At 43.5% G+C, this 22,191-nt stretch overlaps 1 protein-coding gene across 6 annotated transcripts in view; it reads right to left on the bottom strand.

Moving 5' to 3' along the window:
- ANKRD44 (ankyrin repeat domain 44) overlaps window positions 1–22,191 on the bottom strand; it is a 136,753-nt gene that overhangs the window by 57,858 nt on the left and 56,704 nt on the right. For all 6 annotated transcript variants that reach the window (XM_033168818.1, XM_033168824.1, XM_033168793.1 and 3 more), the window contains exons 2-4: window positions 20,281–20,364; window positions 14,603–14,681; window positions 2,903–2,973 (exon numbers count right to left, since the gene is read on the bottom strand). In XM_033168818.1, the coding sequence (XP_033024709.1) occupies window positions 2,903–2,973; window positions 14,603–14,681; window positions 20,281–20,364 (234 nt within the window). The remainder of the gene's footprint in view (window positions 1–2,902; window positions 2,974–14,602; window positions 14,682–20,280; window positions 20,365–22,191) is intronic.

Raw genomic sequence — 22,191 nt, 5'->3', positions numbered from 1 at the left:
CTTTTTGTACACGTTTACACATTTTGCAAAATTTAGAGAAAGGAAGAATTTAAAAGAAGAGCAGCATTTTGGTTCGTGCGTTGGTTCAGGAAGTAAATAAGGTAGGTTCACATAAATAATAATTTAATATACAGTGGTACCTCGGGTTATGTATCCCTCTGGATATGTAATCTTCGGGTTGTGAACGCGGCAAACCCAGAAGTGTATACTTCCGGGTTTCGCAGCGCATGCATGCGCAGAAGTGATCTGTGAGCAGCATGCATGCACAGAAGCGCTCAATCGCACCATGTGCATGCACAGAAGGGTGCCTCCATTTACGGACTTTTCGGGATACGGCCGGGCCTCCAGAATGGATCCCGTCAATAACTGGAGGTACCACTGTATTTATTTCCTGCCTTTCTTCCAACCTGGGATTTAGGGTGGTTTACACCATTTTAAATTATCAGTTATAGAATACAGAATAAATAAAAACAATCTAGTTAAAAGCATGCGGCACTCATTTTCCCCTAAAAGCTAGCAATACTGATGGCAGTAGTCTTGCATGCAGCTAGACCACTTAACTCCCATAGACATCAATGGTATTTAAAGCAGTCTAAGGCTGGAGCCAGAGCACGATGGGGATCGAGGTAGGGTGGGGTTCCCCAGATTTCAAGGTGACCTGATTTAGGATGTGCACACTCAGCCCAATATCATCCTTCTCAAACAGGCTATGCAAGATTTCTCAGTGCTTCTAAAACTAGCCTGATGACAGACAACTCTGGACAAATGAAATGTGTATGTAGGTGAACAGCTATATCATACCCACTGCCTGGAAAACTGCTGTGTGCCTCCAACCTAACTGTGCACAGGGCTGCAGCCTAAGCCAGCAGATCTCTAGGGAATGTCCCATTTATGTCAAGGTTATTCCAGTGTCTTATTATCTTCCGTGTTCTGCTTCCTGCTACGCTACAAATCAAGTGTCACATTAACGAAGATCCTCTGCCGGGATGTTGGAAGGCAGTGGCTAACTATTTCTGCTTCAGTTAAAAATAAAATTTGCTTTCAGCAAAACCTACACTTTTCCTTCCTACAGCTTTTGACTGTGAGCGCCTTAGTGGCAGTGGACAGGAAAAAGATAATACAAGGTAAGTAATGGTCGACCAGCGAGCATCGCAAAGGCATATCTTTCTTAAATGTTCCAGCTGAAATTTCAGCAATAGCCTTGTGGCCTAAGGCCTTGATTACAGCTAATTAATTAACCAGGCGGAAGCAGGCAAATATATCCCTGCTTCTGCTACTGAACCAGCTGAGATCTGGGACATTCTGGTTTGTTTAGATCAGTTGTCTGGGACCTTGATCCCTGGACAAGAGAGGACTATGACCTCCAAAAGGCAGCAATGTCCAACAACATCTGGAAGAACAAAGGTTCCCCCCCCTGATTTAAACTATACTGAGTAGTCCATTAGCAACTGCACAGCTTTCATCACAAACATATTCACAGCTTTAATCAACTTTGCTAAGTACCTACTTGCCATTGGTTTTTATTCTCTTCTCCTACACATTTGGACATGTTTGCTTACCATACCTACCCTGAATATTGATCTTCCTTAAGAATTGCCTGCTGTACTTTCATTCCAAGGCAAGTCGAATTAATTGCCTTTCTAGTACAATTAGGAGCAGCACTCATACACCAAGACCTCACTCATCTATCCTGAGGTGCAAACTCAGTTACCCATGTTAAGGCTTACTAAAAAGGGTTCTATGGAGCCATGTTTGATGGGATATAAATAAACAAGAGATCAGTTTTTTTGCATCTCATTCATGAAAGCCACAGATTGTTTTCATTTTGGCCCAAGTTGGTCGCAGACAGGAGGTCAAAGTATGCAATGCATTCAACAACCAGTCTCACCTTGGGGAACACCTGCCATGTTTCTAATTATATTCTAAAAGCTGAATGCATGAAACTTGCATAACCAGCACACCACTGAGCAGAAGACAGCTAACTACCTACAAATTGTGGCTTTCTTTCTTTCTTTCTTTGCAGTCTACAGCACACAGCAAAATAGGAGACTCATCAAGCCATTAGCAAGCCACAATACCTGAGTGGTGGCTTGTGTTTGGCGTTGCCAATACAAATCAGCCCCGGCAACTTAGAAAAGACAAACATGATCACAATTGCCAAGCCATATGGCCACAGATTTGGCAGAGGGTGCATGTTCCTCCCTCCTCTTCCCCTCAGTCTATCAAATTCTGAGCCTTAGGATAGGATGCTTCTAGTTTCATGGTGATTAAATAAATAAAATACACATTTATTTAGCTATTTTTATTTGAAAGCATTTCTAAACCACTTAATATTTTAAAAATATCTACTCCTTTTTCAAGTACCGCAAGTCTGTAGCGTTATTGATAGATTTTTATTTTTTTTTAAACTGTGCTTCAGCCCACAACTCTTTTCTGGAACACAGATGGTGGGTGGGGTCAATATGGTCCATAAATTATTTGTTTTGTTTACTTTGCCAACGAAATACATGAAACCGGTGCTTCACAATATCTTGGATATATAAAGGTAAAAGGTAAATGACCCCTGGACGGTTAAGTCCAGTCAAAGGCGACTACGGGGTTGCGGCGCTCATCTTGCTTTTAGGCCGAAGGAGCCAGCGTTTGTCCACAGACAGCCTTCCGGGTCATTTGGCCAGCATGACTAAACTGCTTCTGGCGCAACGGAAACCAGAGCGCACAGAAACGCCGTTTACCTTCCTGCCGCAGCAGTACCTATTTACCTACTTGCACTGGTGTGCTTTCGAACTGCTAGGTCAGCAGGGGCTGGGACAGAGCAACGGGAGCTCACCCCGTCACAGGGATTCGAACATCCAACCTTCTGATTGGCAAGCCCAAGAGGCTCAGTGGTTTATATATCACTCACTTCGCTCCTTGAAGCAACTGCTCGGTGCAGAGGGGTCAGCCACATGTTGTCCTTGGCATTGACACGTGCCCCTGCAAATGGAAAGGGAAACATCTTTCAGACCATCTGAAACAAAACAGGCAACTGGTAATAATAATTCCATTGCACACATGCAACTTGGGGCACAGAACGATGCAGAATTGCACTCCAGACTTTGCAGCTTCGTTTTTAACATCAACAGGGTTGACAGCACAGCTAATTTGCCCTCAGTGGATCCTCTGTAGAGAATTCAACTTGGAAGAGCTGAACAGAAAAGACGAACCAGTTAGATTGGTTCCCCCATCCCTAATATAAGCACCTCCTTCTGGAGACGAGCATGTTTGTATGCGTGTGGTGGTGGGAAGACAGAAGGAAAGAAATGTTGGGATCCGGGGTAAACCTAATGGCCCAACTCAAGTTGAATGATTGCAAAGGCATCCAAAAAGCTCACTCATCACATTTCACGCAAGCTGAAGAGGATTCAGCAGCTAAGAACCAACTGTTCCCTTGGAATGCTGCATGGGAAGCTCAGAAACCAGCGTTGTATCATTATTCTTGCAGGGGGTTGGACTCGATGATCCTCAGGGTCCCTTCCAACTCTGCAATTCTATGATCCTAGTAGTCGTATATTTATTTATACCCCACCTTTCCCCCCTGACAGGGACTCAAGGCAGCTTACAGATAAAACAGGAACAGCTAAAAACAGGGGTGGAAACAATAATTGATGACCAAATAAACATAGAATAAAAAATTATAGAAATGTGAAAGAACTGTTTAAAAACACACAGGTGATTAACAATAAAAACAGTACAGCACCACCAGCCATCTCAATAAGACCAGTCAGTTCCCAAAAGCCTGCTGGAATAAGAAGAGGTCTTCACCTGCCGATGGAAGCCCTACAAGGGAGAGCCCATCTAACTTCTCCAGGGAAGGAGTTCCAAAGTCTGGGAGCAGCCACCAAGAAGGCCCTTGGCGTAGGCAGCTTTAATGCTCACACAGCTAGCAAAGCTGCTCCTATTATGTGGCCATCCGTACCTGGGGCCAGGCAACTGGACAACAGCAGAGAGTGCAAAAGACAAAGAAGGGGCAAGTATCTCAACCCACACCACTTTTTGTTGGCTGGATATAAAGCTAATGTTTTAAGGCTAACGCTTTAAGAGGTTGAACACACCCCACTTCTACCACTCCCACATAAATATGTACATCTAACATAGGTGCCAACTCCCTGGGGCCCTGAGCACTCACAAAATTCCCCACGAAGGGGCCAGGCACCCACAAATTTTGGTGCACGCTGCATGGCACCCACGACCGCGGGGCCAAGTTGGCACTCCTGCATCTAATGTTTTTATAAAAGTGCAGTTATCCTCCAGCAATACTATCCTCTACCCCACCTGTCAAGGAAAGCCCTGTGGGCTTTATTTTATTTTATTTTACTCTTCTCGGGACTGTTTCCAAGAGTTGTTTACTGCCTGTATAAACACTGTGTGCTTTCCTTCACCACAGTGAATTCATGGTGGTTTTTTGTTGTTTAGTACTGAATAGGAGGGGGAAGATGTTACCCATACCATAATCCCCTTCCCAAACCCTAGTGTGCAAACTGAATAGCATGCTGTTGTCTTTGAAGAGGAATTTGAAGACTGCCTTATAAGGTGGTTGTGACATTCGTTCACTTATCATTTGGTTAGGCCCTCTGAATAAAACAATAATAATAAGTTCAACGTTGGTCGCTGCAGTTCTATTGCCAAAAAAAGAAAACAGATTAAACTATAACACCAGTCATAATGACCACAGTCCTGAAATAAGTTACTGCAATATCAGTTTCATCGCATTCTGGTTTCCACATCCTCTTCCTTCACGTTTACCTAACAGAGAGGAATGATCTGCGTGTTCAATCGACACGTATTTGTAAAGCAATTATTATAGCCTATTAAAAATTCAGTCAAGCACAGAAGAGGCATTGCAGTTCATTACCACCTTTTTTAAACGCCAAAGAGGTCCCTTGACCCTCATCTTAAGATCTGCAGCCTCACCAATCACTTGAGCCAACATTATCCTTACTCAGAGCAGACTCACTGAAATTAATGGACATAAAAGGATGTATGTATAAAATCGTTATGTCCATTACTGTCCATGGGTTTACTCTGAGTAGAACTAGCACTGGACACATCCTATGGGTGGTAGTTAACACTTGTTCTACCAAGACTCCTTAGAAGTTAATGGACATGACAAACTTAGATTCATTAATTTAATTTCCCCAGAGGAACGTGGCCCATTTAACAAGGCTGTTTAAGTAAGAGTTTTAAAATTCAGAAGATCTATTTATCACTGGGTGTGCTTGGATGTGTTTTATCTTCGCTGTATGTTTCAGGAATGAACAACTGAACACTTAAAGCAAGAACAGAACAGAAGTCATAGGCACGTGAGAAAAGTCTTGCTATATCAGCCCCCAAACTCATCTGGTCCAGTTTATACAGCAGCCTTTGAGAAGTCCTCAAGCAGGACGTGGGCACAACAACCCAAAATATATCTTCAAGTATTTCCACCACTATCTGCCTCTGTTGCTCACACTCTCTTCCAGATGACAGCAGAAAAGCATTCCTGTGGGAAGTTCAGGTGCTGATCTGAAAGCCCGTAAGAGTATTATTATTGAAAGTAAGTGAGTCTGCTTTGTAGGCAACCATGTCTTAGACATTCATAACTGTGGTTATGTCTCCATAGGGCTATTACCGTTTTGAAGGTTAATATTTATAAAATCTCTTTACTAGGCTTGCAGGAAACTTTAGCCCAGGTGTCAGGTCCGCGAAGCGGTTGCTCACGTGTAAAGACAAAGTCTGTTTTGTCTTTAACTGGCTTTTTTTTATTTTGCAAGCTATTTACAGTGTGGAGCTACTGAAAAACATGGCTGCCTAGTCGCTAGAAGAATCCGGAAGTGCCTGTCTCCGGCTGCGACCCCAGCATAGGAATTTCGGCATCCTAAAAGGCCGTCTTCCCGGTCTTTTGACCCCTCTGCGCAGTTCAGGCGACGGAAGTGGCATCTCTGAGCAACATCCTGGAGCCCGCGCTCCACCTGGCTGCCTGAGGATAACTCCTCCTCCCCAAGGGAGGTGCTGGAAGACTCGCTGGGAGACGTATCACTGGCTAGGAGTGGCTGGGGCTGCCTGTACCCACCCAGACTCTGTCTGGCAGTGGAGTGCAGCTCCCTGACACCAGGCTATGCAACTGATATTCCACAGTGGTTTCCTTGTGAATTCACTCGAGACTTGCACCTCTCTTCTGTTTCTGCGTGCTTTTGTTATGAGCAAGCCCAGGATTTGCCACAATAATGCAAACAAAGGATGTAGCAATGACAGGATAGTTGCAGTCATAAACCATGCCTTTTCGTCTGACTTCGCAATGTTTGTTCATGAACGGCTTTCAAGAGAAGAAGCAGAGCTACTGCTGCTTTGCACTACTGACATGCATGACTACTTTACACGATTAGTTTCCACAAGAGAGACCGCTTAGTATAGCAAAGCCATCCTCATTGGATGTTAAGAGTTTGAGCTACTAAGTCCCACATTCACAGCGTGGGTTGCTCTTGGGACAGGGTGGACTGAACTCAAGTACAGTAGCAGCAAGCAGTTGAATCTGTTCTCCATCCTCTGGATTTCTGCAAAGTAATTTTGATTACTTTGGAGCAGAGCTGTAGCTCACTCTTCTTCCTCTTTCCATAAACACGGTTTTAACAATGAGTCCGTAAGTGACTGTGGAGGCCAATTCTGGACCCACACGTCCTTCTACACAGTAAGGACATTGGTTACCAGGCAGGAGTTGATCACGGTGTTGATTTGACAAGCGTGCCTTCCTCTTAGCACATTTCTCCCTTGCATCCTGAGTTCCATTGTCTTCAAAGCCCATGACACCTTTGGTAAAGGCTGTTCTCAAATTGGAGCGCTCGCAGGCAAGTGTTTCCCAATTGTTGTTGTTTATACTACATTTTTTAAAGATCTGCCTTGAGACAGTCTTTAAACCTCTTTTGTTAACCACCGGCATTACGCTTCCCATTTTAAAGTTCGGAATAGAGTAGTTGCTTTGGAAGACGATAATCAGTCCTGAAGAGAGCTGCTGATACCACCCATTGGAGAAGTTGATATTGGGCTACAGGAGGGATGGAGATCCTGTGGCACTTCAAATGTAGCTGGACTACAACTTCCAACATCCCTGACCATTGGCCATGATGGCAGTGGCTGATGGTAGTTGATGGGTCCAAGGTTATCTGCAGATCTTCATGGCTGAGTAAGAATCTGAACTTGGGTGTCCACAATCCTCCAGGGCATACAATATGATGTCCTCCAGAAACTGCTGAATTACAACTCCTTGTCGTCCTTGACTACTGGTCAGGCTGGCTAGGGCTGATGAGAACAGGACTCCAATCGCATCTGGAAGGACACAAAGGTTCTGCAGTCCTGCCTTAAGCTTTTAAAAAATGTTCCTTTCACACAAGGAGTCTACATGCATGGATAGAGTAATAAGTGAGTGGGGAACATGTGGATGTCAGGCACAACAACTTCATTCATTCAGCACCACCGTGAAGCTCATTGATCAGTATAGCTGCTGCAGCCAAAACCTGCGAGTGTCCATTTGTAATGTTGCTCACTGCTTGCGTGAGAGGAAACTGACATCAGGAAGCAGCTTATGAACTGGCCGTTGGCTGCTGCACCAAGTTAACTTCCAGGAGGCTGTTGGAGAAGAACAGGAGCCCTTTTCAAACATTAAACATGACTAACATGCCACTCCTGACTTCTGCAGTTTCCCAGAGTTTTCTCTGCATACATGCCCTCTACTCCGCATGCATCCTATGGAGGGCGGAGCCCATTGCTGCAATGCCACCCTCTACACAAGTTAATATTAGCCTTCTTAAAACTCTAGCGCCTTCTAATGTGTGGTGGGTGTTGTGCAGTGGGTATCAAAAAATAGATAATATGTACTTTCAATATGTGGGGATTATATTTGCCCAATATCTTACTGTAGATAATTAAGTAAGAGGCCTTCATTTCTTTAGACATGTTTTCAAACGCATAAGGATCAGAAACGTAATAAATATTATTTCAAACATAATTCTGGGGGAGGGGGTTCCACAATTTTTAACCAGCAACTTTGGCAAGAGTGGCTGGGGAAACCCAGCCAGATGGGTGGGGGTATAAATAAATAAATAAATTATTATTATTATTATTATTATTATTATTATTATTATTATTATTATTATTATGCAGAGCTCTGTATGGAATTCGGGCCTGAATTATTCAGCTCCTTTGTAAGCAAGAAATATGGCACAATCGTGTTTTATGAGGCCTTGTGCAAAATAGAGCTGGGATTGATGCTATATATTCTCCGTGTGTTTCCTGGCTGCCGTTTTTTAAAAATAATAATCTCTGAAGTATTATTTCTCACACAGCACATTGCTGCTCATGCCCCTTTGGAATACCACCAAGGTTATATGACTTCAAAATTTATTTGCTGCAGCAACCTGTTAGATGAGAAGCAAAGCCCTCTCTATCAAAGCTGCAGTCAAATTTCTTTCTTTCTTTTTAGGCTTATGTTTTCGACCGTGCTTTAGAAAGCTTGGAATTGGATGAATGTGGCAGGTGTGAACAGCAGGCGGCATAACTCTCTGCATCTTTTGTTTTTTAATTTAAAGGGAGCGCAAGAAAGATTTACAACCAGTAGCAATGTTGTCAGCGGGGCTAGATGCTGCAAAAAGAATCAGCCCATTGAATTTCATACAAGGCTCAGGAGAGACATTCTGTGAAATATGTTCATAGTTAGACTTGTGGCACATGAACTGGTGGCAGTACAAATAAACATAGCATCTAATGAATAAAGCATATGTCCTGTGCACTGAGACATGTCAGGAATGGGCCTCTAGGTTACCATTAAAAGAAAAATTATTCAGGGGTAAAGTAGAAGACCTGCGGCCAGTTGTGTTGAAATGGCACTGTGAAAATGAAGTCACTATGGCTATGTGAGTTTATGCTGTCTGAGGGTCTTCTATGGCCTAGTTGGAGTGAAATGATGTAGGGCAGGAAGAGAGGGTTTGTTTGTTTTTTAAGTCCCATCTATATGTACGGCTAAGTGGCAGAAGATGTGCGTTTCACGCAAGAGATCCCAGGTTCAATGCCTGACAATTTCCAGTTCCTGAATACCAGTTCCTGGAAACCACAGGATGAGAGGAGGAAGACTGTTTGAGTATATTACACCGATCCTGGTCCGACTGCACTGGCTACCAGTTAGTTTCCAGGCCCAATTCAAAGTGCTGCTTTTGACCTATGAAGCCTTAAACGGCTCAGGACCGCAATACCTCCAGGACTGCATCTTCCCATATGAACCTCCCCGGACCCTGAGGTCAACTTTGAGGCCTTCCTTTGTGTGTCTCCTCCTCAAGAGGGCCGGAGGGTGGCAACACGAGAATGGGCCTTCTCTGCAGTGGCTCCCCATCTGTGGAATGCTCTCCCCAGGGAAGCTCACCTGGCGCCTTCATTATACATTGTTAGGTGCCAGGCAAAAACGTTCCTTTTTAACCAGGCCTCTGGATGATTTGATTTACACCCTATGCCCTTTTAAAATGTGGGGGATTTGCCGGGGGGGGTTTTACTGGGTTGTCATTTTTATTTTTATTATGTATTTTGTGGTTTATATCTTGATTTTATTCTGTGAACCCCCCTGAGACCCCCAGGTATAGGGCAGTATATAAATTCAATAAATATCATCATCATCAACAACAACAACAACAACAATGCTCGGGTCCTGCTTGCAGGTTTCCCTCAGGCATCTGACTGGCCACTGTGAAAACAGGATGCAGGACTAGATGGGCCATTGGTATGATCAAGCAGGCCCTTCTTATGTTATATTAACTTGTGTGGTGCTAGAATCATGTGACGGCACAGATCTCAGCTTGAAGGTTCAGATTCCAGCCTCATGTAACAGGATGCAGGATGCTGCAGAGATTGCCTCGGCCAAGAGAAATCTCATCCTCAACATTCTGAATCCTTTTTTGGGGGGGGGGGGCAGTGTGGTAGGGATCCAGTGTCGTAAGTGTTGTGAGGTGATAATATTGTCATTATTTGTGTTTTATTTTCTGGAAATTTATTTCAAACTTTATATTGATTTTCTTAGTGTTGCACTGAAAATACTGTGCCATGTTGTTGTTTAGTTGTGTCCGACTCTTCGTGACCCCATGGACCAGAGCACACCAGGCACTCCTGTCTTCCACTGCCTCCCGCAGTTTGGTCAGACTCATATTGGTAGCTTCGAGACCACTGTCCAACCATCTCATCCTCTGTCATCCCCTTCTCCTTTTGCCCTCAATCTTTCCCAACAGCAGGGTCTTTTCCAGGGAGTCTTCTCTTCTCATGAGGTGGCCAAAATATTGATTTCCTTCAGAATGGATAGGTTTGATCTTCTTGCAGTCCATGGGTCTCTCAAGAGTCTCCTCCAGCACCATAATTCAAAAGCATCAAATGCTTATTAAAGAACGTACTCATATAGCGGACCTGATTTTTTTTTTATATTCCTTTTACTTTAAAAGCTACATTTCATACATACACAACATAATTAGAATTCAAAGTTGATGGTAAATATATGGTTAGTGGCAGGCTTAGTGATTAACGTGAGTCATTCACGTTGAATTTTCAATTTCAAGTTTGGTGCAAAAAATCAAGGAATGTGAATTCACTGCATTGCCCCATTGAATAAAAGTATCTGTACAGTTTTTGGTTGCCATCCGAACATGTTTACCCATGAATAAACATGTATATTAACTAATCATGCCATTTTCAATGCATTAGCATGAATATTCTCCTATTTCAAATGAAAATTCTATAATATTGTCATTACTCGAGAATATAACATCACTAGTCATAACTGGCTAAGTGCCAGTTCACAAATGACATGAAGATGCGATTAACTGCCCCCTTTTCCCATCTGTCCTGGATTTCTGTTTACTTGTACTTAAAGCAGGGGTAGGCAACCTAGCCCACGGATGGTCCGGGAATCAGCGTGTTTTTACATGAGTAGAATGTGTGCTTTTATTTAAAATGCATCTCTGGGTTATTTGTGGGGCATAGGAATTCATTCATTTTTTCTCTCCAAAATATAGTCCGCCCCCCCCACAAGGTCTGAGGGACAGTGGACCGGCTCAAGGCTGAAAAAGATTGCTGACCCCTGACTTAAAAGGTCAAATAAGAACCTTCCCCAGCAGGCTCACAGTTGAGTTGGCCACCCTTTGTAAGCACATGGTGCAGCCCGCACTTGATCCACCCCCCTCCTGCCACAAATCAAGCCAAGAATAAGTATCCTGCTGCGTACTTCGGGCCAGCCATTAGGAGAACCAGACAATGTGAGCTAGTTGTGCTCCTTAATATTCCCACTGCATTTCTGACAGTAAAGAAAGCAGGCAGGGGAAGGGGGGGATATATTGCAAGAGGCAAGCAAATAGAAGTTACAACTGATAATAGTTTTTCAGAAGTCTACTCTGATTCGCCTGTATATTTTACAAGTTTCTGTAAATTATTATATTTGGTTATTATTTTACAGCTGTAATTTATTTGCTTCCAGACTTTTGCGGGTGTTTGTGTTGGTAGGATCTGACATGAGTCTTATGAGATCTTTCTGTTTTCGAATATTGCAGTAATTTAAACAATAACTATAATGTAGGTGTGTGACTCTCTGACATTCAAGATCAGTCTTCTGCTTATAATTTTGAGCATTTTAGCATTTATTCCTATGTTACTAGGAATAACAGACGACAACACATACTGTTCATTTACGTGTGTGTGTGTCAAAATCCTTTAAAGAACACAACACATCCTGGGTGCTCCACCAATTTCATAGTTGCTGAATTCTTTTCTAACGTTTCTCAAAATTTATGTTTCTGTCACTTCATGCCCTTCCAGTCCATTTTTGCAGCTAGGCTCATTGATGAAGTAGCAACAGCTGGAATATTTTTTTTTAATAAAGCAGATAGAGATTGTCTTTAAACTTTGCAGATAATCCCGGTGTAATTGTATCATGAAAGATACTGTTTAAAAATTAAAGCTTTTAAGAAACAGGAAATGTTGTACATTGCCAAAGACACTACACATTTAAACATGTTTTATGAAGTCTAATAGCAAATGTTTAAGACCAGCACTAATTGTCAAAAGGCTTTCCCACATGTCCCTTTATTTCTGTGCAAAGGATTTGACAGGGAGGGAAAATAATGTTTCTAACACCTTCAGTAAAGAAAACATGGCCCTTGTGTTGTATTTCTGCATTGCACATCTGATCCCCACAGATCGTACTGGTACAACAGCTGCCGGCTTCACTGTCTCCAAGGCTTAGATGTCATCCACATCTTCAAATCCAAGCCATGGTGGTACAAACAGTGTGAGACAAACAATTCCATGCTAATACATGCGTCATGTCCGCGTGGAAGAAGACCCCGTATCTGATGTAAAGTCCTGCCTCCTGCACCTGCACTGACACCAGTGTTTCTAATTACCACCAAGGCTTCGAAGGGTCTGAACTTAAAAGTTGCCTTGCTGAGGGATGCCTGGTGGCATTAGGAGCAGTACAAGTTGGTGTGGCTTGGCCAAAACACTATTGCAAGCCAATTCAGAAGGCTTGGCAGGCCTCGTTAGGCCTGAGGACTGGAGGATTCTCACCACGAACTAAAGGATCTCAAATAAAGATTGCGTAGCCCAGGCAGGACAAGACCTTCGTAGGTAACAAACACGCAAAGATCGTAACCGGCTGATAAAGTAATCTCAATTTCCCATCATTTTTACATATAAACAGATATAATATAGAACTTAAACATAATAATACATGGCTACAACTATTCAACTGCAAATATACCCTTTGGAGCGGCGAGACTACAGTGCCATCGCCAGCCTCTACAACCTGCGTCATGCTCCACAATATCTATCACACTCCTCTGTGGCAACTTTCATGTTGCAGACTGGCAAGACTATAATTATCACATCTATGCTTGACTTTTGTCTGCCTTGGGACCTTGATCTGTTTTATGTGGATCTCGTGATACATATTGACACATGTTGATGTCATATATTTGCAGTTGAATAGTTGTACCCATGTATTCTTATATTTGAGTTTTATATTATATCTGTTTATATGTAAAAATGATGGGAAATTGAGATTACTTTATCAGCCGGTTATGATCTTTGTGTGTTTGGTATAGCGTTGTTCGTGACCTTGGTTCTTTTGGGTGTTAATCTTCGTAGGTAACAAGCAAATAATGAGAGGAGAAGAGGAGGAGGAGGAAAGGGCCGACTCAGCAGAATGAGGAGGAGGAGGACCTCCAGACTTAGCAAATTTTGCAGTATCCGAGATAAAATACCGGGTACATTACCACCTAAAGAGGTGGTAGATAGGAGCAGTAACTTCAAAGTCCAACATTACTTGTACCACTGCTCAGAACAAAGACTTTGCACCAACTCTGGGTTTTTCAAGATGGTCAAGTGAATACCCCAACAACCTATTCTAGCCATTGGATACAAACAATGTTTCCACCAGGTCCATCAAAGCTGTACTGTATGCAGTCTGCACTCTGGGTCACAGGTGAAGGGGGTTATTGGTGGCACAGGTAGAGCTGTACTGTGGTTCACTTTCCTTTTTAAGCTGTGTGGTCCATACCCTGCAACACTCCTCAGGTGAAAATAGGGTCATTTTCATCTGGTATGGCGGCCAACTATCACCCCATCACTATCCAAAATGTATCCACATCATTCAGAAAATCACCTTGAGCAAGGTAAGGAATCCCAAACAATACAAACATGCATATTTCTACCGACTGCTGCATACTGAAGGCACGTCCAAAGCTCAACAACCCAGTTTGAAGGAGCTATTCCCTCAAGATCTCAACACGTGATCTTGAAGACTGTCATCACGATGCGTACACTGAGATTTATTTATTTTGTAAATATAGAGGTCTTACCTCTGGTGCAAGCCATGGTCAGGTCAATATCACAGTTCCAAAAGGCCTGCCTCCCTTTTCAAAAACAGAATCATAGGAATGGAGATTGCCTCCATTCCACCCCCTGAAAAACAAAAACCTCAGTTTTGTCCATTGGGGGAGCAGGTTACTCAAGGCTGGTGACATTTGCTCTTGAAGTCTTGTGTACTTCCATGAGAATTTTATTTTTAAAAAGAATTTTCTCTTTAAAAAAAGAAGGGGAGAAGTCGGTTTGCCCCTTCTTGGGTGGCTGGCTTTGTGGGCAGGCTCCCAGGCCTCCTCTGTGATCGTCCTCCTGCCGCCAAATTGGCCAATGGCAGCAGGAATTAAAGAGTGTTCCCCAGGGTGCGGGATCAACTGGCCAATGGTGGCGCTTGGCCTCGCACACCCGGAGCAGGGATAAATTCCCAGCCTGCTGGGCCCTCCAGCTCTGCCTCTCACCAAGAAATGACTGAGGAGAGGAACAAAAGAAACTCAACCTGAATATCAAGCTCCGCCTACTTGTGTGGACAGTGACCAGGAGAAGAGCAATGAATATTATGACTGATGGGAATATAATGGCTGATGGGACAAGGTGCTGAACATGCACACAGAAAACTCAGATATGAATGACCTGTTTGTGATACGCAGCTGACATCTACACACACCCGTGGCCATTTTACTTTCCTAATGGTGATACAGGAACTACGTACCTGACAAGATTAGAAGCTGAATTATCTCTGCATCCCCCAGGAAAGCAGCAACGTGAAGAGGGGTCCTCTTCTCTGTGTCCTAAAGAGCAAAAGAGGCATAATCATTACAGAATTACTAACCAAAGGCCTACGGGCTGCCGTTGTAGCTGGTTGTGGGCTGTAGCTACTGAAGGCCACTCCTGGGAAGCTCCATCAATGCAGTTCAAGATACAGGGATTGCCAGCAGATGGTCAGTAAACTTTGTTTTGCTTCACCCTTTACTGCTTCCAGTCATGGCACCACAAGTGTGGAGGTGGGGCAATTGCTGCCGCCTACAGAGTTGGCTCTGGGACTTGAGGGGGTAGGGGTCTTTAGGTTAGGCACACAAAACAGAGAATTCTATCATGCCACTTCTGAATTCCTTCGATCCTCCATGCAGTGTGAGCATGAGAGCATTCTTGGGACAGCATTGGGTCTTTTGTAGAGATGGGCAAATTTGTCAATTTGGGTTTCAGTTTCTCATTTTCCAACCTTTATGCACATTTCCACACCAATTGGCATTTTTTTTAAAGGCCTCATGAAAATTCATTTCTCCTACCATACACATTTTTGTATGCAATTTTCCTAATATAATGCATTTGTTTGTATGTTCTTTCACTTCATTTTCCCTTCGCATTAACTTTGGCTGATATCAAATCCAGACCTGCTCTTTTGGGGCCTCTTGCACTTTTGCAGATGGGAGAACAGCAGGTTTGTTAGCAATATTTTGCTCACAATACAGCCTTTTCACTATATGACTTAAAACTGTAGAAGTCAGAGATCCAACCGGGGGGGGGGGGCATTTTTTTATAGGCTTTTTACATTTTGTAATTCAGGTTGCCCCCTGACCAACTTTTGATTGGTCACACCAGATTGGTTTATTGTCAAGGTTTAAAGCTACTAAATGCAAATATACATTCAAAAGTTCCCTCCTGGCCACATTGATTTTTAAAGCGGGATCTACATTGAAGGAAACAAAAGTAAGATTTGTGGGAAATATAGCAGTAATATTTAAATTTATCATGAATACTGTATTTCCCTATAAGTAAAGGAGACTTCGCTTCCATATCCATGTGCCTCCTAGCATTCATCCACACCGGGTCTCATTTTTTAAGTAGCAATGATCTGCATTAGCAGGAGCACAAAATTTCAAGCGTTTGCCGAAAGGTTTCAGCAATTATCTGCATCTCACTCTCCACCTGTATTCCACCTAGACGTAATGATAATTATGATAGCAGAATTGTAATTATGAAGGAAAAAGCAGTAAGCAGACGAGAAATAACCGCTTATGACACACAAATGCTGGCACAATAATCTTGAGCTGCAAAGCAAGGTTGGAGGTAGAATAAACAGCTGCAAGTTCTGATCCAGAAAAGCTGGCATGATGGCATGATTTCAGGATAAACTTTTGTTGCAGTTGTTTTAGGCAAAGTTCTACAGCATGGTGCCTTTGTGACAATGGTATTAGCTCCAGGGTTTGGGGAGGCAAGATGGGCAAGATTCCCTCAAACAGATCCCCCCCCCAGTGAGCCCAGCTCCTCCTTGCTGTTGTCCCCACTGCTCATTTGCTTGCCCTCTTCTGTTTGGGACCTTCGGGAGAGGGCAAAATTAGTGGAAGTTGCTGCTCCTCCTTCTTGTTCTTTCTATTGTGAACTCACTTGGAGGAGACAGGTGTGCAGGCAGCAACTGTATGGAGCAGGAATGACAGAGCCAGGGGGCCCAAGGGGTTGGCGGTGGGTCCCCTGCTGAGGTGTGGGCCTTAGCTGGTACCCAACAATACGCACACCTGATGCCAACCCTGCTGTACAAGGAGAAAGGCTCTCCTGAAAGCAGTTGGTGCCTACAACAAGCAGCAAGAGATATTGATGTCTGGGTCTGCCACACTGTCTTGCTCTCACTATGTTGTTGTTGTTGTTGTTGTTGTTGTTGTTTAGTCATGTCCGACTCTTCGTGACCCCATGGACCAGAGCACGCCAGGCACTCCTGTCTTCCACTGCCTCCCGGAGTTTGGTCAAACTCATGTTAGTAGCTTCAAGAACACTGTCCAACCATCTCGCCCTCTGTCATCCCCTTCTCCTTGTGCCCTCAATCTTTCCCAACAGCAGGGTCTTTTTCGGGGAGTCTTCTCTTCTCATGATGTGGCCAAAGTATTGGAGCCTCAGCTTCAGGGTCTGTCCTTCCAGTGAGCACTCAGGGCTGATTTCCTTCAGAATGGATAGGTATGGTCTTCTTGCAGTCCATGGGACTCTCAAGAGTCTCCCCCAGCACCATAAATCAAAAGCATCAATTCTTCGGCGATCAGTCTTCTTTATGGTCCAGCTCTCACTTCCATACATCACTACTGGGAAAACCATAGCTTTAACTATATGGACCTTTGTTGGCAAGGTGATGTCTCTGCTTTTTAAGATGCTGTCTAGGTTTGTCATTGCTTTTCTCCCAAGAAGCAGGCAAAAGTTATAAAGGACAACCAGTAAATAAGATCCTGCTGGATCATCCCAAAGTCCAATCTATTCCATGGCCAAGCAGTCAATGGTTCATTCCATAAACTCAGTTCTGTGCGTGCACGTTTATTGTGAGGGTTGCAAAACTTCAGGCATTCAGTATCCACCAGAACCCAAAAAAGTTAAGCCTGGCAGCTGGGAAGCTGCTTTCCCCCTTCTCTACAATATCTCACAATCTCCAAAATAGTGCAAACATTTTTCTTCCAACATAAGAAGGTGATTCCACCAGATAAATGACCCCCCCCCACAAAAAATGTCTAAACTCTAAAACAACAGAAGGAAGGACTGCAAATGTTGTTAGTAGAGCCATGTTTCAAGTATACAGTCCTTTAAAAAAACGAACAAGACAATAGATGCTATTAAACAAGGCTAAATATATAGTTGTTGAAGGAAGAGGCAAGATTAATTTATCTCTTGGCCTCGCTGAACTTTTTCATTGTTCTGTCTCAAGACTGATGCTTCACAACGAGTATTTTTCTTGCTGAGAATAAACAGTAGTGAAAAGCAGTTCATGAAAAACAACATTTGTACACTTTCTTCTTCTGAAAGGTAGGCAAGTCTTTGATTAGCCCTGCGCCTAACTGTCTGTTTAATAAGAACAATAATATGTGCAAAGACAATCAGTCCTACCATTGTTGCAAGCAAGGTGTCAACAAACCAAGAGAATTTCCCAAATGGAGATTTCTCTATGTCGCTTTTAAAATCAGCTGTAGAATGAGACACTCTAAGGTTACTAGCTAAATGCCTAATTCATTATTTTAATTTTTCTAGTCATGGCTGGGGGAAATAAACCTAAAGCTGGCACAATCCACAAAACTATGTCGAGGTGGCAACTTTCAGGGCACAGCCAACAACAAAAATCATTTTGTGATGACGAGTTGGGAAGTAATCACAAGAATGCTCCAACACATGAATTGCATTTAGGTGGTTGGCTTCCATCAAAATGACTCAAACTCAGCACCTTTCATACACTGTTAAGCATGCCAAAGTGGGGCATTGCCAGTTTGACACATTCAAGAAACGGAATGAGCAGCCACTACATGCACACAAAAGACCTAATTTGTGTTCTCTCAAAAACACAAAATGTTTTTTTGAACTTGCATAGACTCTGCACCTTTAAAGCACATTTCTCCCCACAATAAAATTCAGGGCACTGCAGTTTGTTATAAAAGGTTGCTGAGATTTGAAACTCTGTGAGGGGAAAACTAAAGTGCCAGAATTCTTTGAGGGAAATACTTTGTTTTAATGGTATGGTGCATATGCAGCCTATGTCAGACTGGGAAAACAACAGATCAGAAAATTGGGTCCGTGATATTGATAAGGAAGGTTAATCTGGCCATGAAGCATTGGTTCTTTAAGATACAGGATGAGATGTGGTTTAATTAGGTTTAATTAATTCACAACATCAGGGAGTCTACTTAGGTGGCTCCCTGAACTGTCCGCATTATTTAGGTTGGGCACAAGACAATAATGCTCTACAAAACTCGATAACAGGAATTTATAACTTCCTTGTAGCTGTGGGCAGTGGGCCAGTGAGGACACGTGCAGGAACAGTGTGTTTACAACAACGAGTGGATAGATAAGAAATCAACAATGCCATAAACGAAAAACCAGCATCTCATTTCTCCTCACGTTCTGTAAGAAAAATGGAGCAATCGCTGTCTTAACTGCATGAATGAAACAAGTGGTTTTCCAAACCCCTATCAAATATGTTGCTGAAGGAGAAGTCTGTTTTATGTCCACATACAGTGATATTTTTAACCCATGTAAGCAGATTAGGGAGGAAAACATAGAATTCTGTTCCAGTTTCCCCAGGGCAGCCATGCACATTAAGCAGCAAACATGACAATGGCCACTCTAAAGAACCAAAACGACACACCACAATTATATTGTAGTTTTAAACAGTACAACAGTTCTTCATCGGTTAAAGGTACAGCAGCCATTTTTCACATCGCTTGAAATATTCTGTGGTGGTCTGGCTGCCAAGAACTTGGGAACCTCACCATGGAATTTAAACAACTGGATCGTCCCACTCACCTGTCTAAGTTGGTCCATGGGGTGGGATTAGCCAGGGGCCAGAAAAGTTCCCCGACCCTGCTTTACTGAACTTTCAGGAAAATTGTGCAGAAGATTCCTCACAAAGAGGAAAGCAGAAAGCCAGTAAAACAGATCACAGGTGACAGTCAGACCCAGACACATGAAAATGGACAAAAACGGCCATCTCATCTTCCACTCACACTTCCCAACAGGGCTGTTACTAGACTTGGAATTTGAAAACCATGACTTAAAAAAACAAACAAATCAGACAATTTTTCAGCTGCTGGTTAAGTACAACAACTGAGTCTCTCTCTCTGGCCAACACCAGTGGGAGAATTTCATACTACTTGGGATTATTCCTAAGGCAAGTCACTCCTACATAAATCTCTCCACTTAAAAAGGCAAGTCACTCCTACATAAATCTCTCCACTTAAAAAAAGCAGGGAAGGAAGAATTATCATAGCTTGTCTTTGGCATCTGTCTGTCTCAAGAGACAATGGAGTCCGCCTTTGGGGGTGAAGTCAAACTGTCGCATTGCCAGCACCGAAGTGACCTTTCAAAGTGCGCAAGCCTGGGCAGTGTGTATGGAAGTCCTGGCATGCCCAGACAACAAGACCCCCACTCCACCCCACTCAGCCTTGCTGGTGTGGTCCAAAGGAAAGCACAGCAATATGTTTTGCACCCACTTGGCTGCAGGAGTTGCCAGAAGGAGGCATACAAGATGTCATCCAACCATCTTAGGGACTCCACTCCGGATTTCTGTAGAATTTACTCTTTAGCCTTTTCTTCTCCCAAAGATGTCCCGCAAGGTAGCAGCGGTTGAGGGTCAGAGTTTTCCTTATCCTAGATAGGCTACTTTCTCAGATTGACGGGCCTCATCTGCCCCTCACTTCTCTCTGCAGAAACTGCCTTCTTGACTGTTGGTCCCATTAGCTACTAGGGTATAAAAATGATCCCAAGTGTACTTTTTTGGGGATGGGGCTCAAATCTTGAGAACAGACCTCTAGACTGGAAGGACAAAGTTCCTCTGCGCCTCCCCCCCAAAAATATGAATCAGTATTTCCACTGATCAAATCTCGTAAGACAAGGTGGGGGGGGGGGAGATTAGACACAGTCACTTACCAGAGCATTGACATCTTCTGTTTTGTAGATCAACATACGTATCTCATCAGGATCACCATTGAAAATTGCTTGGACCAGCGGGGGCTAGAAGAGACAAAAAATAAGAGAGGGGGGAATGATTTAATGTCAAACCCATTACACACTCCAATATATTTCCAGCCATGTTAAACGTCGTATTTACACTAGACAGCATCTTAAAAAGCAAATACATCACCTTGCCAACAAAGGTCCGTATAGTTAAAGCTATGGTTTTCCCAGTAGTAATGTACAGAAGTGAGAGCTGGACCATAAAGAAGGCTGATCGCCGAAGAATTGATGCTTTTGAATTATGGTGCTGAAGGAGACTCTTGAGAGTCCCATGGACTGCAAGAAGATCAAACCTATCCATTCTTAAAGAAATCAGCCCTGAGTGCTCCCTAGAAGGACAGATCCTGAAGTTGAGGCTCCAGTACTTTGGCCACCTCATGAGAAGAGAAGACTCCCTAGAAAAGACCCTGATGTTGGGAAAGATGGAGGGCACAAGGAGAAGGGGATGGCAGAGGATGAGATGGTTGGACAGTGTTCTTGAAGCTACTAACATGAGTTTGGCCAAACTGTGAGAGGCAGTGAAGGATAGGCGTGCCTGGCGTGCTCTGGTCCATGGGGTCACGAAGAGTCGGACACGACTGAACAACTGAACAACAACAAGCCCTGAAATCTAAATCAACTGCCCACTAGTTGGTTGAGGATTGGGGGCATTAAATCCTGCTGCTTGGCCACACACCCCTGTTTCCTGCAAGGGAAAGAGGCATGCAGCCAACACAGGACTTAAGCTGCTCTTCCGCACATCAGATGGCATGGTTTTGATATGGCCTGGTTTATTTGTATACCGCTTTTTAGTGCAAATCCTCCCCCCCCCCAAAAAAAAGCAGCGGGCAACATTGTACCATATTAATACAAAATAAATATACAGTACAATGAAAGTACAATACATCAATGGAAACAATAAGACATCGCAAGTGACGTCAGCTGATGGGTGGGTTGGGGGAAATGGCCTTGAACCCTGTAACAGGCCAAGACTGACTTACACCCACAACCCTCTATGCGCTACTATCTCAGTTGCTAACAATGGTTCTTTATAACTGCCTGCTAGATTTCTGAAAGCTAGTCAACATCCTTCTGCAACTTAAAAAATATATGCACTCTGACCACCATATTCTCCTGGCTGTCTGCTAACAAAGGCCAGAGAAGAGAGGGCGATTTTGCACAGGAGCGAGAAAGGGGGGGCCCTTGAACCGATAGCCCAGGCATGTCGAAAGTCTGTTTAAAGGTCAACAACAATTTCAATCCTTAAAAAAGGTCAACAAATTTGGTCGGCCCTTTGGTTGGCCCCCGCAGCCCTTCACTTCATCAAATCTGGCCCTCTTTGAAAAAAGTTTGGACACCACTGCCATAGCCTGTCCCTGGAGAAAAAAGCAGCATTTGCCTTTACACAGCACTTACAACCATGGGCGCACAAAACACATTGTTCATAGGTTTCTATGCAGTGAAAGGATGGTTGGGAAACTGACATCATAGCTGTCACATTCATGGAATCTAGGATATAGTGTGAATGGCTAAAGCAGGAAATAATTAAGCAGCTGGTCCTTCAGTAGTTGGAAAATATTACTGATGAGACTGAAAGAAACATCTGCTCCGAGAGTTCACCATAAGCTGCCCCTTTCAGTCTATATTTAGAGGCGAGATCTATCCGTGGTTCTTAACATCCTTTAAACTTATTTAAAAGCATGATCATAAAGCAGAGGTGGGGAACTGGCTTGGGCTGGGGCGCCAGATCCTTATCTCCATTCACTCCCGAGGACCAAGTCTGACACATGGGCAAGGCCACCCACATGCCATTTCACCTCCTGCCCTAATGACATCAGGTAACCT

This window comes from Lacerta agilis, chromosome 1, assembly GCF_009819535.1.
Source record: "Lacerta agilis isolate rLacAgi1 chromosome 1, rLacAgi1.pri, whole genome shotgun sequence".
Lineage (NCBI taxonomy): Eukaryota > Metazoa > Chordata > Lepidosauria > Squamata > Lacertidae > Lacerta > Lacerta agilis.
Note: the sequence above shows the minus strand (reverse complement) of the source record. Positions and strands in the feature narration are given on the sequence as shown.